At 41.0% G+C, this 16,075-nt stretch overlaps 1 protein-coding gene, 1 long non-coding RNA gene and 1 other non-coding gene across 3 annotated transcripts; all 3 read right to left on the reverse strand.

Annotated features, from left to right (window-relative positions):
* Positions 1-349: 349 nt before the first annotated feature.
* LOC122776351 lies at positions 350-10,557 on the reverse strand. The gene is made up of 4 exons (XR_006361207.1): positions 10,435-10,557; positions 8,894-9,095; positions 7,013-7,336; positions 350-819 (listed from the first exon to the last, which is right to left on the reverse strand). It is a non-coding gene; the product is annotated as an uncharacterized LOC122776351 (long non-coding RNA).
* A 2,136-nt stretch (positions 10,558-12,693) lies between these two features.
* Positions 12,694-15,688, reverse strand: LOC122775702 (Golgi apparatus membrane protein TVP23 homolog A-like). The gene is made up of 7 exons (XM_044035800.1): positions 15,626-15,688; positions 15,395-15,477; positions 14,011-14,155; positions 13,813-13,902; positions 13,223-13,348; positions 12,981-13,109; positions 12,694-12,890 (listed from the first exon to the last, which is right to left on the reverse strand). Exons 2-7 carry the CDS (start codon positions 15,472-15,474, stop codon positions 12,864-12,866), a joined length of 597 nt encoding a protein of 198 aa, XP_043891735.1. The 5' UTR covers positions 15,475-15,477; positions 15,626-15,688; the 3' UTR covers positions 12,694-12,863.
* Positions 15,689-15,879: 191 nt separating this feature from the next.
* trnar-ucg lies at positions 15,880-15,952 on the reverse strand. Its single transcript has one exon. It is a non-coding gene; the product is annotated as a tRNA-Arg (tRNA).
* Positions 15,953-16,075: the final 123 nt, after the last annotated feature.

The following is a 16,075-nucleotide window of genomic DNA, read 5'->3' on the forward strand; positions in this document are numbered from 1 at the left end:
GTGCTTGTAAAATTACATTTACGTTACATTTCCCTGATAAATAAAATATGAAGGCAATGTAGAAAATCTCATCATATATTCTAATAGTGGCCTGGGTCAGTGTGTGGCTGATGAACTTTTTTCTTTGCCACACTGATTCAACACACGTCCCTCGATCTGCTCCTCCTAATTAAAAGTTAATGCGAGGTCAGTCAAACACGTTCTCTCTCACATACACACACACACACACATTATCCTGCTCTAACAGCAGAGAAGGACTTGCTCGCTGTAAATTCTACATATTTTTCATGTTTGTCTTCTTACCTAAGATTGAAAAAATAAAATGCTCAACACCCCAAAAATATAAGATTTTCATCATTTTTATTTAAAAAAAAAAATGTCATTAACATGAGAATATTTACATCACTTAAATGAATTAGCATAATTTAACATAATACTTCAGTTTGCCATGATGTGAAAAATGCATGGAAATACATACAAATCATTGAGTATGAATAAAGAGGGAATAATCATTTGTTTATGAACAGTTTTCTTTAATAAATACATGTGATATTGATCAGAATTTCTTCAAATAAGCCTGATATTTCTAAGGACAACAGACACATCTACATCTTGAGGTATACATTCCATAGTTAAGCAGTACATCTATTGTTTCTCTTCACTCTCGCAGTGTTTTGTTGACACATAGAGATGACTTGATGTTTCTCAAGAAATCCGATGACGGCATTTTGTTGAATTCCTTGTGCCAGAGTCACTCTCTCAGATCGCGACGATGGAGGGAATCATTAGCATGAGAATCAAACCTGACTCCATAAACATCTGCAGGAAGAAAGTAGAGAGAAAGACAAAAGAATGGAGGGAAGAAAGTTAAAACTTAGTAATAATTAAAATCTCCTTTTATAGAGCTTGCAAAGTGCTGAACAGTCAATAAAAAGCAAACACTTGCCATAAAAGAGATTAAAACAAAAAAGCAAAAGACCACTGGGTAAAAGAACACATAAAAAGAGTAAATGAACTCCCTACATAAAAGTACTGTCATATAAAAGCGAGTCTACAGAGATACGATGTAAGAACAATAACATAAAAGGCCATGATAATTCTGCAACCCAACACTCTTTGCTTATCCCAAATAAAATATGTTTTGACAGCGTTGGATTTGCACTTGTGCCTTATTTTTATTTATTTTTTTTAAGTTTTGTACACCAGAAATAGCAGCTACTGTTTAACTAAAACAAACTTCCTTTTCATGCTCTGTAAAAATAGGCCCCTGTGCTCTGCATGTTGTTCTTCTCTCCCATTTTCAGGCTGTATGCATGGAGGGATCTTAAGGCTTTTATCCCCGCAGGGAACCAGCCCAAACTCTTTCTCTGTCAATTTTCACCCACTCCCCAATTCAGACAAGCCCTTTTCTCCCACCAAGCCCACAATGAAGGATTTGTCCTCGTTCTCTTTGTCCACCTCTGATATCTTTTTTTGACTGCTCCCTCTCTGCAGACGGCATGCAGCGTATGCAAATACGCTTTCATTGGCGAGACCCCTCCTCTGAATGAATGCAACCTTAAATGAGGCCACACTTTCACACATTTACCGAGGGGCATGGAAACACGCACATATTACAATCAGTGGATTTGCATGGCCGCCGCTGACACGCAGACACTCAAACGTCCAGCACTGACCCATTTTAAAATGCAGGTGCAGAAATGTCACCGATTATTTTGTCCATATGTCAGTACAGGTCATTTATCCAAACAGCTATAGCGTATTCAAGCTTACGTGAAGCTTCATTTCGCCACAAATCAAAGCTCTTCTTGTGCCGGTCCATCAGACATCCCACAATTAACTATGTGCAAGTTGACGACTCCTTGGGTCAATAGATACATTTGAAGTTTATTATTTTTCCAAGTCTATTCCTTCAGATTCATTTGTATATGTCCACAACAGAGATGGGATTCAGTTGTTGAACATATTTCATATAACTTGAATAAAAAAATTATAGATATTAGATGCTACAGAGAAGTTACATTATGCACACATTTTGCTCTTGTCACGATTAACATTGTGAAGTGGTTCGTGAGAGTGTGTAATATGTGTGGGAAACACGGCTCTGTACAGTATGATGATGATTTAAAGGCTGAACTCTTAAGGTTTTTGTGTGTTTTTTTTCTTGATTTCTCTTTGAAAAGGCTTGAGATTCGATTCAAGAACTTCAGAGACAACGCTTTTGTCTGCACGACTTGCAAAGTTATGCTGCTCTGACAAGTGATATAGTGACGCTGTGTCTTGTAAGCACATGAAACACACACACACACACAGGGGAGAGAGACAGAGAGAATTCTCTGATGAAAAGACTGTAACTCTAAAGGTAGGATGAAATACAAGTCTCACAAACATAAAGTGCAGCTCTTGTCACTAACTTTCCCAAGCTGGCCCGTGCCATCTGTGTGTATGTGTGAATGGGTGGGAGTTTGTGTGTGTGTGTGGAGGGGGGTTGACGTCTGCTGGACAACCTTGACAGTTCGGCCTTTTCAGTCGTACATTACTGAGCCGGCCGGCCTCTTCCCCATAGCAACCCTAACAGAGGTCAAAGGCTATTTACCATCACCCTCCTCCTCCTCCTCCTCTATCCACCACCACCTCCTCCCTCTCTTATACTCCAGGGTGGCCACAGACTCCCTTAACCCGTTGACCGGTCACAGACAGAGTGGCTACACCCATGAACTTGAACTTGAGTGAGCGATGGCGTGGTAGCGCACAGAACGGTGGACATATTTGTGATTAAAACGACACCTACGATGATTCCCCTCTTTCACTTGCCTTGTCACTCTTGTCGTCCTGGTACGGGATAAATGTTACTGCAACTAAATGTGCACAAAAAACGGATTCCCCCTAATGCTCCTCACCCGAGAACCTCGCCTCCCCCTGATATGATTACAAAGGCCCACTGTATTAAAGGTTCAGACACCTAATTCTCCTCCATTTTGATTGGAGCACACAGGACCCCGACTCAGGGACACCGCAGCCAACAGACGTAATCTGAAAAGCCTGGGATGCGGAGACTTCCCTCCATCTTCTACTAAGATACTTACCATCAGGCTTTGTGCTAGATTAGTCTCGGCCAAAGTTGCATTAAAGAGCCGTGATGAGCCTCGTTTGACCCACATTGGACCTCATCCAAGACTATGGGCGGCCCGTGAGCTGGGCTTTATATAAATATATCACAGCAGAGCTGCTTAAACATTAATAGTGTCCACACATAGTGAAGAGAATCCAAAGAGGTAACCCAGGAGCTATATGGTATTAACATTTTATCGCTACTATGGCTACGCTGCTGCACCCACACAGAAAGGGTGGTGAGTGTCGGCTTCTGTCACTTCATCATGTCACATATTATAATTTTCTTGCTCTGAAAATCTCACGCAGCAAAAGCAATACATAGTTAATAATGACTAACAGGAAAAAAGAGGGGGAAAGAAAGAGAAAGGTAATCATCTCTGTTCTGGTATTTGGTATTTTCCGCCTTGTGTCTGGAGGGGAAATACATTTCAAATGTTTTGTTGCTTTATGTACAAGAGGAAGGGCTTGAAGAATAAAGTCACTGAATCTACTGCATGCAAGGAGATTTTTAAATCCTAAATCCTCTTAACGTAGTGTCAAATCCGCTGACCTCACTGTCCACACACTGGTTTTTCAAACATTCTGGACTGAAGACTGTCTTTGTTTCAGCTCAGATTAAAACAAGACTCTTAGATGGTCACCACATGTTAAAAATTAAAATGAGACACATGATCTGTAATGTAGTGTCTTCTCCCTCTTAATCACATGTCATCCTTATTCAAATATATTCCAAAAAAAGTGAGAATTACAGACGTAGGTCGTGATTTGACAAATGATTAATGTTGTGGCTGTTTTTTTAACAAAACGTTAGTGAAAGTGAGGACTCCTCCAGCAGACGCTTTGACTGTGAATACATTTCCCTGACAAATTTTCCTCCCTTCACCGCCTCTCTTTGAGCACGCTCTCTGTCGCGGCAGCGCTCGCATACAGTTGCAGAGCAGCCTCCCTCTTTAACATACACAGGTCCCTCCATGCTTATCTCCTCGTGGCTCTAGCATGGCACCTGCAGAAGCTAACACGTGCTAACGTCCTCAGCAGAATGCACTGGAGGTAACACGGGTGGCACAAACATGGCTTCCCATGTGCTGCACCTGCCTTTAACCCTTTCCTGATGAGCCAATATGTAGTTGCTCTTTTATTTAGAGCAACATGTTTTACATTTTACCCTTATCTCTCCGCTGTCTCCTCTAACTCTAACCACCTCGACCAGCTTGGAGCGATCTACAGTATCTCCAAGATGAATTCCCTGCTTTCTCCTTGTTTTCCCTGCACTGTCAAATCTGCCCGGAGCAACACGCCGCTGCATATCACAGATGAGCAGCACAAAAACACCGTTGCACAGGCGGCCCCATAGTCTTTTATATGAATGAAGAGAGGGAATCATCTTCTGACACGTGGGCCTGCACACACCTACACACATCTACAGTACAAGGCTCATTAATAATCATTATACGCCGGTTACATCATTCAGCTTGTTAGGCACACCCATCGCCTTAGCTGAGTCATTCACAGTGAAACGACCGTAGCGTCACGTTTCTTGTCAGATTTTCATAATACCGGTCCATTTTTTCTTCTTTTCTCTCAACCTGGAAGTGATACGAATATGTAAGGTCCACATGCATGAAGGACAAACGTGCACGCAGCTGCACTGGAGACAGATGAAGTGTGTGCATGGTTGATGACAGAGACACTGTCATATGAAATGGTGCATATGAAAAAATACATACAAGTGTCAATACATTTTTGAGGTGTTGATATTAAATTGTATTGCGCCTCTGGCACAATCCAAAGACGACATGTGCGTGGGTTTGGGCATATGCATCACTAATGCCAGTGAAATCACTCTCATTTAGTGAGAATAAAAAAAAAAACTGAATCTCCATCTCTTTCAGACATGCAGTGGCGGCTGAATGGACTAATGAACAGTCAGGTGGCACTCCAGAGCTCCACCACCAAACCCCCCTACCCCCACCCCCACCCCACATATCAAACACACATACACCCGCACAGCACACACATTAAACTCAGCGGCTCGCCCGACCCTGGTGATCTGCACGACAGTCTAATGTCTCAGGCATCTGCTCATGTCTAGTCTGGAGGGTCTTTCCCACCCTGCCCCCCAGCACAGGCCCGCTGCAGCACCAGCACCCACAATGGTGGGAAAGCGGGCTTTTTTTGGGGGAGGGAGGGATGGGGGGGACGACTAAACAGCTATTGAAGGGGTGGGGGTGTAGTTGGGTGTGTGAAGTGACAGAGAGAGAGAGAGAGTGAGTGAGAAAGAAAGAAAGAAAGAAAGAGAGAGAGAGAGAGACCGGGGATGAATGATAATGTGAAAATGCACAGTGCTGTTCATTAACACACAATCACCGCAGCTGCACATGTTGGCTCTGAACACACATGCTCACGTGCTCCTCTCGCTTTTTCTGCTTCAGGTTGAGACACCGGCTGTTTACAGGCTACAGACCAACTCCTCCATCAACAGCATGCGTGTGTGTGTGTGTGTTACAGCTAAAATATAATTTTCTTTTGACTTTACTGCAACTGCAATTTTATTTGCACCATAACTTTTTTTTTTGGTCACGTGTGTGTGTGTGTGTGTAATATTTACAGTGTTTTCCATTTAACACATGGTGGACAATAACTGCATTAGACAGCATCAACGTGTTTAACTACGAGAAGTTAAAGATATGAACTGTTCCTGATATCAACGTGGTGTCGTGTAATGGGGGACGGAACACAGAGAATTAAAAAAATAACACGGTTAAATTGCAGACTTGTCCTTTGGCTAATTGCGTTGGTTCAAATTGCAATTTTTATTTGAAAATGAATAATTGTAGTGTGTGTACGGATGTGTGTGTGTGTGTGTGTGTGTGTGTGTGTTACAGGGAGGAGCCGGGAAGATTTGCACTCCTTGTCTTTGACATTGTGAGTTTTTATGAACTCCAGGAAGAGTAGAGCTGCTGCAATGCAGCGACTAATCGTGGATCCTAATAAACAAAAATAATCCTGAAAGTTTTCCGTTTGCCGTCGTCAGAGTTTTTTTTTTTTTTGTTTTTTTGCCTTGCGCCAGTGAAGTCTGATCATCTGCCTATCAAACACAGTTCTTAATCATGTGTGCAGTGGATGCCAACACTATTACCACAGCGAGCATCGTAATCAATATTAAATTGCTGAGACTAAATGTCTCAAGGCTTGAGGACCAAGGTGTAATCAATCTGAGTGCAGTTATGCAGCTTTAACAACTGTGAATTGATTAACTGTGGCACCTTTGAGCCGCAGATCCAGAGCCATGTGTGAACACACACACCTTTCCCCAGCTGAACAGTGAAATACACGATACATGTTTTATGCCGACTATCGACAAACAAATGGCTCTAAATTCTATCCCTGCTCTGTAAGCAAAACATCCTTTGTTCACACGGGGAAAATTAAATCTTCGCCTTTGGACGGCGACATTGTTTCTCCGCTTGCATCTGTTAAGATACTGTACAAATGATCTCTATGTAAATTCCACAACATTTCAAGCTGCAAGAATGAACTGGCGAGGTTTGTCAGGCGGAAACACCGTTGCCTGGTGAGCGTCAGCGAGTAAAAGAAGCACCATGACAAGAGAGGGTGGCAGGTTTCCCTCAACCAGTGCCAGCTCATTAATTTTGTTTGCTGCCCCACCAACCCCCACCAGTGCCCCTCCCCGCGCATCACCCCTTAACTGCTAATTAGCAGTAGCAGAAGATAGAGAAAAGGGATAGGCCATGTGTGACTGGGGAGGAAATGGGAAACTCTTCTTTTTTTTCCTCATCTTTTCTCCTTTTACCCTTCCCCCCAATCACACTCACACACACACACAAACCAACACAATTACCATCAGTACCCAACAGAAAACCATGATGCAGCTCACCTTGTATGCCAAGCCCAGCCATTTTAGGTGTCGCGGCAACATCTCCCAAGATGGCTCCTCTGAGTGCGCCCATACTCCAGGGAACTGGCAGGGTCTTTCTCCGCCTCCTGGCACGGGCAAGTGTTCCCCGTTGGCAGTACAGATGGCATAAGAGGCTGCAGGGTAAAAAAGGGTGAAGGAGGAGAGGAAGGAGGAGGAGGAGGTGGCAATTCCGGGGTGACTGCATTTCCTTCTCTCTCTCTCTCTCTCTCCTCGTTTGCTTTTAATGAGGGCTATACCATCGTTTCAGGAAAACCCCATCATTCAGCGACGTTAATAGAAAACCTGGAAGAAGAGAAGACAAAAGGGAGGAGACACAGGAGGAAAAAGATGAAAATTATTTCACATCATCCTGGACTGTTAGTGAGTTAAACCCAGCCATGTGGTTGTGGTTTTCCTCCTTCATAGAGTCCTCTTTTGTGTGTTTTGGCTACAATAACAGCATGAAAAGAATCATTAAAGGCATACACAGGTTGAAACAAGGATGCCTTGGCCCATCCCACACATATAGGCTTAAGTGTTTTTTATTCCCATTCATTAAGGAGGCATGTGACAGGAAAAACCCGGGGAAAGAGGCTCTGACCTCGGCCTTTTCACATATCCAGTATCTCGTGGTGAAATGAAGCAATTAGCCCGGTTTGACAGCGAGCATCCGCAGCAAAAGGTAGTTAACAGAGTGAATGAAAACTCTCATCTCACTTTGGTGCTCTTCAGGCTTTTGGTGGCATTCTCTGTGCCGAGCGTTTGCTGCGCACGGCGCTGAAGTACTGGGTTAAAGAGGTTCAGCTCCTGACTACAGGATGGCCCTGGCCTTCTCATTCTCATACACAATGTTTCCTAAAGGCTTTAAATACCCGAAGCTAAGTCTGTGTGCGTGTGTGTGTGTGTGTGTGCAGGGTGCTACACCACTCAAACGCATTATTAGTCGTCCTGCAGACATTCTCTTTTCTTTCATTTGTAAACAAAAGGTTTCAAGTGATATTTGAAATCCGTGCCTGAAGATGAATGAAACTATAAGGTGGGAAAGGGAAATCGGTAGTTCCTGTTTTCGTATTTGTCACAAGGACCACAAGAAATTGAGAAACTCGCACATACATTGCACATCATTCTAATCCTGTCTCTCTTTTAATGCCAGTAAAATTAAAAAAGAAACAAAGGCTGACACAAATTTATTTCATAAATCAAGTGTTTTGTTCTTTTACTTGAGCGGAGAAAGAAAGCACAGGTGTGAACGATAAAATTAGACACTGAATTAAAAAATGATGGCTAAATTCCATCAGCTGCTCTGACACTGTGCATGCAGCAGGGGCAAATGAAATAGATGGCAGCCATTGTTAATGTCGATGACAATCAAAATGTCTGCTGTGAACGAGGCCTGCTGCTGCTACCCGACCAACACTGATTGTTCATTCTGCAAAATTCTAAATCTAAATCTTGGAGAAGAATAAAAAAGATTCAGGAGTTGTTTAAGATTCAGCAGAGATTGTGAACAGACTGGCCCTAAATCTGGTCCAGATTTATCCACTCTGGACCCTAAAGGCCGTTCACACACCTCGTTATATGTAATCTGAAAGAGATTAAGAGAGCACAAAGCAAAGACATGCAGTCTAATCCAACGGCCTGCAATTTCCCTCTTTCCTTCATTAAGAGTCAAAATATCTACTTTTTTATTTAAAATGGTCTTGTTTTTTTTTCGAGGAAGGGTCTGCAAACTATTATGAAATAGAAATGAAATATATATGTACTATTTGGTCTCAGTATTTTGTATTAGCATAAATCACTTTAACAACAATTTGAAGAAACAATGACGCCGTAAAAAAACAAACAAAAAAAAGTTCTTACCTTTTTTGAGGTGAAAGTCAAAATCCACTGTGGTGACTTTAAAGCCCGAGCGGTTCCCAACGTTACGGAAGCCATTTTTACTTTCGGTTATCTAGCTTTATGACAGGTATTTAACACTCATACAGCTAGATAACCAAAGACAAAAACAGACCTCCACTGTCACATCCTGTCCTCCAGCAGGCCGACACCACACTGGCATAATCTAGAGAGAAAAGAAAGAGAGGAAAAAAGAGAGGATAGATGACATGTGAAAACATCTGCAGCATCTGTCCATCACAGCTAAACAACTGAGGACAATCCTTTTACATTAGACCCACAGCTACAGCTGCAGCCTGTGTTGTTGGCAAAGCCGCATTATTGTATAACTAATGTACACGTTAAATGTTCATGTCATGATTGATCAAGTGTCTGCTTGAAGGCCTGCTCACTGTTGACCTAATTATAAATGGCATTTTCAGAACCTTGCGCATTTCAATTTTATTTTATTTTTAAATATTTAAAATGTTGTTAATGCTAGAGAATAAAATAATATTTGAAATGTATAATTATGTGGGAGACTATAGTTCAGATCATATATATATATATATATATATATATATATATATACATAAGCAGAATAATTTATAAAGCACATGTTTGATGTTGAGCACAATCAGAGCTGTAAAATCTGTGGCACATTTCTAACCTCACTCACACACTGCACGTGTTTCAGGCTGCATTCAAAAACATGCTCGTGCACACACTGAGCTGTGTTCATAGTTAAAATTAAAACACGTGCAAAGATCATTTCAGGAGTAAAATATACCGTAGAAGAGTCTGTGCATTAAGACACACTCCTAAATATGCATAATGTGAGGCTTCCTTCTGTATTTTTTCACGCTGTTCTTAAATAATTAACATCATCAATTAAAGTAAAACATAATAATAAAATGTTTAAATAAGAGCATGGAACAATAACCATGACCATGAACCTGAGACAAATTGGAACAGACACTGCTCTTTGATGCAGCAGGTTACATGATCAACAGCACACTCTTACTCTCACTTATTTTTAAATGTCCTAAATCTAAATTAAGCTGGGCTTTAACATGCTTTAATTTGCTCTCGGCTCTTTAAAGCTCCTGAGGGTGAGTGGTGGTGGTGGTGGAGGGGGACAACGGAACGAACCCCCCACTTTTAATGAGAGTTGTGATTGGCCTACTTCTTCTAAAACTGGACTGTTTCAAACATCACATGCAGGATTATCCGCACAGGCTATTACACAAACCAATTTGTGACTGTGGTCATAATATTTCAGGCCTGAGGAGCACGAGTGTGATATTCCAGCACTTTATAGACAAGAACAAGAGGGTTTGTCTTCTTTAAATCAGCCTCAAAAACACCAAGTTACACACAAGGGCGTTTCTTTTTGATTAAATATGTCAACAACAACAACAATAATAATAAAAGTAATAACACTAATAATTTGTCTGCATAAGACACATATCGTATATTGTAGGGGAGGAGATTGTGTGCAGGTGAAAATGTGACGCGTCTCTTACCTTTTTTCTTTTTGTCGTGGATTAAAAACAAGTGTGTCCTCCTGAGCTCGAGCACAATTTCCCACATCACATGAGTGAAGCTGCTGCTCTGTGGCGACTTCACTCTCCTCATCCTCATCATCACCATCATCTCATCCTCCTCATGCTCGCGCTCAGCCTCATCCTCCTCCTCGCTCCTCCAGCTTCTGTCTCTCCTCCAGGCTGCGCGCTGCCTCCTCTACTGTCACACAACGCGCTCCCGCACTGACGTCATAGCAGGAGCAGGCCGCCGCGTCCACCAATCACAGCGTCCGCCGACTCCGAAGAGCGCACGAGAACAGCAAGAGGTCTCACTCCGCCTAGTTTTTCTTTCATTTGTTTTTTTTCTTTCTTCTTTCCCGGTGTCGCAAAGACTCTCGTGTGACATTAACACATTTGCTGTGTATATATAGATATATATATACACTAATAAAATATAAATATATCTATATATATTTATATTTTATTAGCAATACCTCAAAAATAAATGAATGAAAGTTTTGCACCATGAAGTAAATAAGAGTCTGCAAAGAATGGACAATTCTTACTTTCTGTTGCTTTGACTGTTGGTCTGTTTTCCTTTTAAGTCATTTTATTTTATTTTATAAGATATTTGCTGCGTTATCTTGTGTCGTGGTGGTTTCCTCTTAAGCTGTTTGCTTGATTTTGTTGTATTTTCCAACATTGTTGGTTGATATTTGCCCTACTATTTAATACTAATATCACTATATGAACCAACCACATCCAATCATAAGTGGACACATATTTTGTTCATGTAGATGCATCGCTCTCCTTTTCTTGTGTTTTATGTGAAAAAAAGGCTGTACACCTGCTGTTTGCTCTTCTTCTTGCTGTGAGTCGCTTCTTGGGACAAATTAAGTTGAACATAGTTGAACAATGATAATATTTTTTACACAAACAAAATGATCCAGGTCTATTTACTTTAGTAGTTGAAATTTACTTTTTTTGAGCAGTTTCATGAAAGTTTACATAAAAAGTTCATTATTTCAATTAAATTATTCCATTTGATTTGGACTGTATGTTGTATTCATTGTTGTTGACACACATTTAAAACAGACTAGAACACCAGACAGTCAGACTGTCACATTTTATTCCCAAACAAATCATGACATGTTCTGGCAAATTCATTTTAGTTGTCTTATAGTCTGTTTCAGAATCCATAAACTGACTCATGCTGTATTGGCATTGTCTAAAGAAATTTAGACAATCTAAAGAAATTTAGACAATGCCAATACTCTCTTCTCATGTTAAAAAAAAAAAAACACTTTAGGCAGCAGGACTGATCTTAAATGATTAATTCATTTTTTGAATGGAGGTTAAATTTTCTTTCTTCACACGTCACACACAGAACTGGCCAGGAATGTTCAAGTCTCGTTACTGTAGTGATTTTAAAGATATAGTATGCACTCTTTATGTTTCTTCAATTCAAGATATTGAATGCAATAATAATAAAATAATAATGCTTTTTAGGTTTTGTCTTAAATTCCACAATGTACTGGGAGAATTTGGTGTCGGAGGCATTGTGTCCATGCATAAGGAGCCCGCCATGAGCTATTGTACGTTCAGACAATACGTAAGTGCAGAACAGAAGGACTTCCCGCTCGTTTCATTCCACAGTTTCACTAACTGGAAGCCAGAGTGAGCACTCTTGACCAGATACAGGATCTTTGAGGTCAATGGCAAGTCCTGGCCATGAGACCAAGAGCCATGGTCAAGAGTCATTTTAGTATTTTAACTCCAGACCTGAAAAGTTTGAATAAAATGTAATTTTAACACTTAATTAAAACAAATAAGACATATTTTTTATCCACAATTGCTGCATATAATTAGAGTAGACTAAACTGAATTAGTAGACTAAACTGAAGGATAGACTGTAGGTGACAGGCTACTCATTGTCTCTGAACAGTTTTGATTGAGTGAATAGATCCACTAGTGTTTGGTGATTTAATCACCAAACTACCTCTGCATCCCAACTCCAAATCTGTCTCACTGAATATTTAGTCTTGAAATGAATATTTTGACCTGTGCACACGGGTTAATTTATACTAAACTGCAAAATAAAATAGGAATTTAAATAACCTATAGCTGAACAAAAATCCTTTACTGACATTTTACTGGCATATAGCTTACATCAGATTTAGCTGTGTGATTTCTGTCATAATGCAGGTGTGTGTATGTGTGTGTGTGTGTGCGCGCACAGAGATATTGACGGACACAATGTAAAATGCACTTCTCTTTTATTGACACAACAGACATGGACTGAATCATGGACAACATGTGAGCAGTCAGTCAGCAGCAGGAGACAAAGGCACATGGCCATTCAAGTAGATGCAGTCTGTCACACACACACACACACACACACACACAGGCTGTGATAGCAGCGGCAGTCATCATAGGATTCCAAAGATGATGTCCGGCTGGAAGAGGACAAATGATCTGTGAGCTCATGTTCAACATAAACGAGCAGGACAAAATGTCCAGGCTGAATGCTGCAGTCTGTCACTCACACGCTGCAGGAGGTGCTGTCCTGGGAAAGAGTGGGAGGCTGGAGGCCGGCCATCTTGTCCCGCTGATTTGCAGCGTAGATATCCATAGAGGTTCGCCACTTGGAGGGAAATGCTGGCCACAACAAGACACTAAGGGGGAGAGAGAGACAGATCGATGGACTGACAGACAAATGGGGATGTGCAGGTGTGTATTATGTGAGACAGGTGGGCAGGGGCACACTCAAGAGCAACATGTGTCTCACCAGCCATTTAATCTTCAAGTCGAAGAGGGAGGTGAAGAAGAAGAATGTCCAAATGAGAGGACAGACGATTAAACCCAGCCAAAATATCCTCTCCTCTGCCTCTGTCCCAGTGTTGCCGCTGGGAGTCTGCACAACACACACACACGTTTGCACAGCAATCAGAGCATTCATAGACATAATGCATTCTAGCCACTTACCCTAACCTTAACAATCACAACTAAATTCATAACCTAAACCTACACCCAATTCGAACCCTAGCCCTAAAGCCAAATATTAACCCTCAAAAAGCACTTTTAATGAGTGACAGAATGTGAGGAACACACAAAATATCCTCACTCCCTATGGTTTATTCGTTTTTTGGGTCTTCACAAAGACACGCAGACACACGGGTTCATGCAGCTATCCTTTTAAGGACATGGATTGATTATCTCTAACCTTAACCATAATTCAGATGTTAGCCCTAAACTTATCCACTTCCTCAGAAAAAAAGATAGAGGACCTGGTTTTGGTCTCCATGAGGACTACAGTTTGTACCAGAAAGGATGCTAAAACACACACACACACACACACAGACAAATACAGTGTCTCACTTTTTTGGCCTCAAACACCCAGAGGCTCCGTCCCTCTTCATCGATTTGATTCCACCAGCGCAGTCCCACCAACAGTCTGCCACTCACATTCTGAAACAACACAGGACAACTGTGCCATAGGAACTGGGGACGAGGAAGAAAATAAAGTGATGTATACTGAGTGTGTAGAACTGGACTGAAACGTAATGGAGCTCTCACCTTGACTGACCAAAAGTCAAAGGAAAGCAGAGTGATGATCAGCACAAAACATGATGCAAAGTTCTTACTGATCCAGTCACAGAGCACATAGACAATGATGGCGACCACTCGGAAGAACAGGTGGAAGAAGGAGGCCAGGGGATGTCTGCAATGGCAGGAAATTAACTTCAGATTAGCAATCAGTGGTTACAAAACCTTTTCTTGAGGACCCATACTTTTTATGTGTTTATATTCTGAGTAGAATTTTATAGTTTAGAACAGATTACCTTCTGTGGAAATTGCAAGGTGTTAAATGCTTTCTCTTTATATTTTAGGAATACAATTCTCTTTTGTATTATAATATACTTGTAATATTCCTGTTACAAACACATTCCAAGCAGCCTGACATTTCATGAGCACTCTGAGACTGTTTTTCCTGAGCCGTCTCTTTGAGAAATTCAGCTTCCTCCTCGTGTGTCACATTTGCAAACATCCTCGTTGTCACTACTTTTATTTTTTAACTATATGGTAAGTTTTAAGGACTAGTGTGTAAGAAAAAATGACATCTATGAGACTGTAAGAGACAGGTGGATGTTGCACACCATTAAGGACGTTGTTCTTTGTTTAAAAAGTAGAAACATGACAAGATCCATAAATAAATCTTAATAAGATAAATAGTCTCCATAAAGCAAGGCCTTTTTTTGAATACATACTTCTTGTCTGCAGATAAACCCTCCTAAATATTACACACCACACTTTTAAAGATGTAATATGTCGTATTTGTGCATCAAAATATCTCAAAACAACAAGACTAATATTTTTGTTGAATGGTTCTATAGTGTGTATTTCTCACTGATAGACAAAGAATACTCATTGACACTTGCTGCGTGCTCTGCCGTGGACAAAATAAGCCACCAATTCCCATGATCCCACACGATCATCAAACAAACAAAGTCTGTTGTTATTGACGTATTCAGTGAATACATTTTTAGTGCAACCCTTAAATTAAGTTGTTTTACTCACCAAAAATGAAATGAATGTTCTATATTTTACACATCAGTTATTATAACCTTGAAATCAAAAGGGCTTCATGACCCCCCATGGAGCTTTGGGGCCCACCAGCTGGTATCAGGGCCCCTGGTTTGGATCCTCTGGATGAATGACCCTAAACTGCGAGAACACTAAAGTAGACAAGGGGACTTGTTATTATAATTGCATTAACTATAAAAGGAAAAAGAAGCCTGCATGTGAGGGAAAATGTCCACTTAGGTCACTGCAATTGTTTATTTTATTTCATTTTATATTGAACTATGACAGGTAGCAAATTCTCAAACTGACGATCCCAAATCAAAGTGAAAAGAACGCACAAAATAAAGGTATAATAATAATATTTTCTGCAGTGCACCTCATGACTGCGCCTCTCCGCGCCCTCTCCTGCTCGTCATCAGCAAAGTCCAGCTCCACATCCTCTGTGTCATCCGCCATCGTCTGACAAGAAGCGAAGACAAAGCACAAACAAACACAGGAGGATTTTTATCCCACACCTTTAGCGAAGATAAACGCAGTGTGTTAAGAAGAAAATAGCATCGTTTGTTTTATTTTATGACAATGGATGGATGAAGCAAAACGCAGTTACCGTTTGAGCAGAGCGTCACTGGACTATTGGCTGGAGCAAGGTGTTGCAGTGAAATAAGCCCGACACTGCCTCATCCTCTGCCGGTACTTTTACCACCATATACACAAGTTTTATGCGCTAAATTGACCACTACTACTAGTCCTTGGTGGCACAGCAACAAATAATACTAGTCTTCTATTGTTGTAAGTAGATCAATATTGAACTGAAGAGGAGGTTTCATTTCAATCAGATTTTTTTATAAAATGACTAAAGATCGACCACGGCAGGACTCGAACCTGCAATCTTCTGATTCGAAGTCAGACGCCTTATCCATTAGGCCACGCGGTCGGGGTGATTAAATTGAAGTCGTACGACAAGTTTTATATAAAAGACAGTGAGTAGGTAAAAGTTTTGTTAAAATTCTGGTGTTTAATCACTGCTTTATGCTGTAAATATTATTCCGCGTTCCGA

The sequence above is a fragment of the Solea senegalensis genome, linkage group LG10, assembly GCF_019176455.1.
Source record: "Solea senegalensis isolate Sse05_10M linkage group LG10, IFAPA_SoseM_1, whole genome shotgun sequence".
Classification (NCBI taxonomy): Eukaryota; Metazoa; Chordata; class Actinopteri; order Pleuronectiformes; family Soleidae; genus Solea; species Solea senegalensis.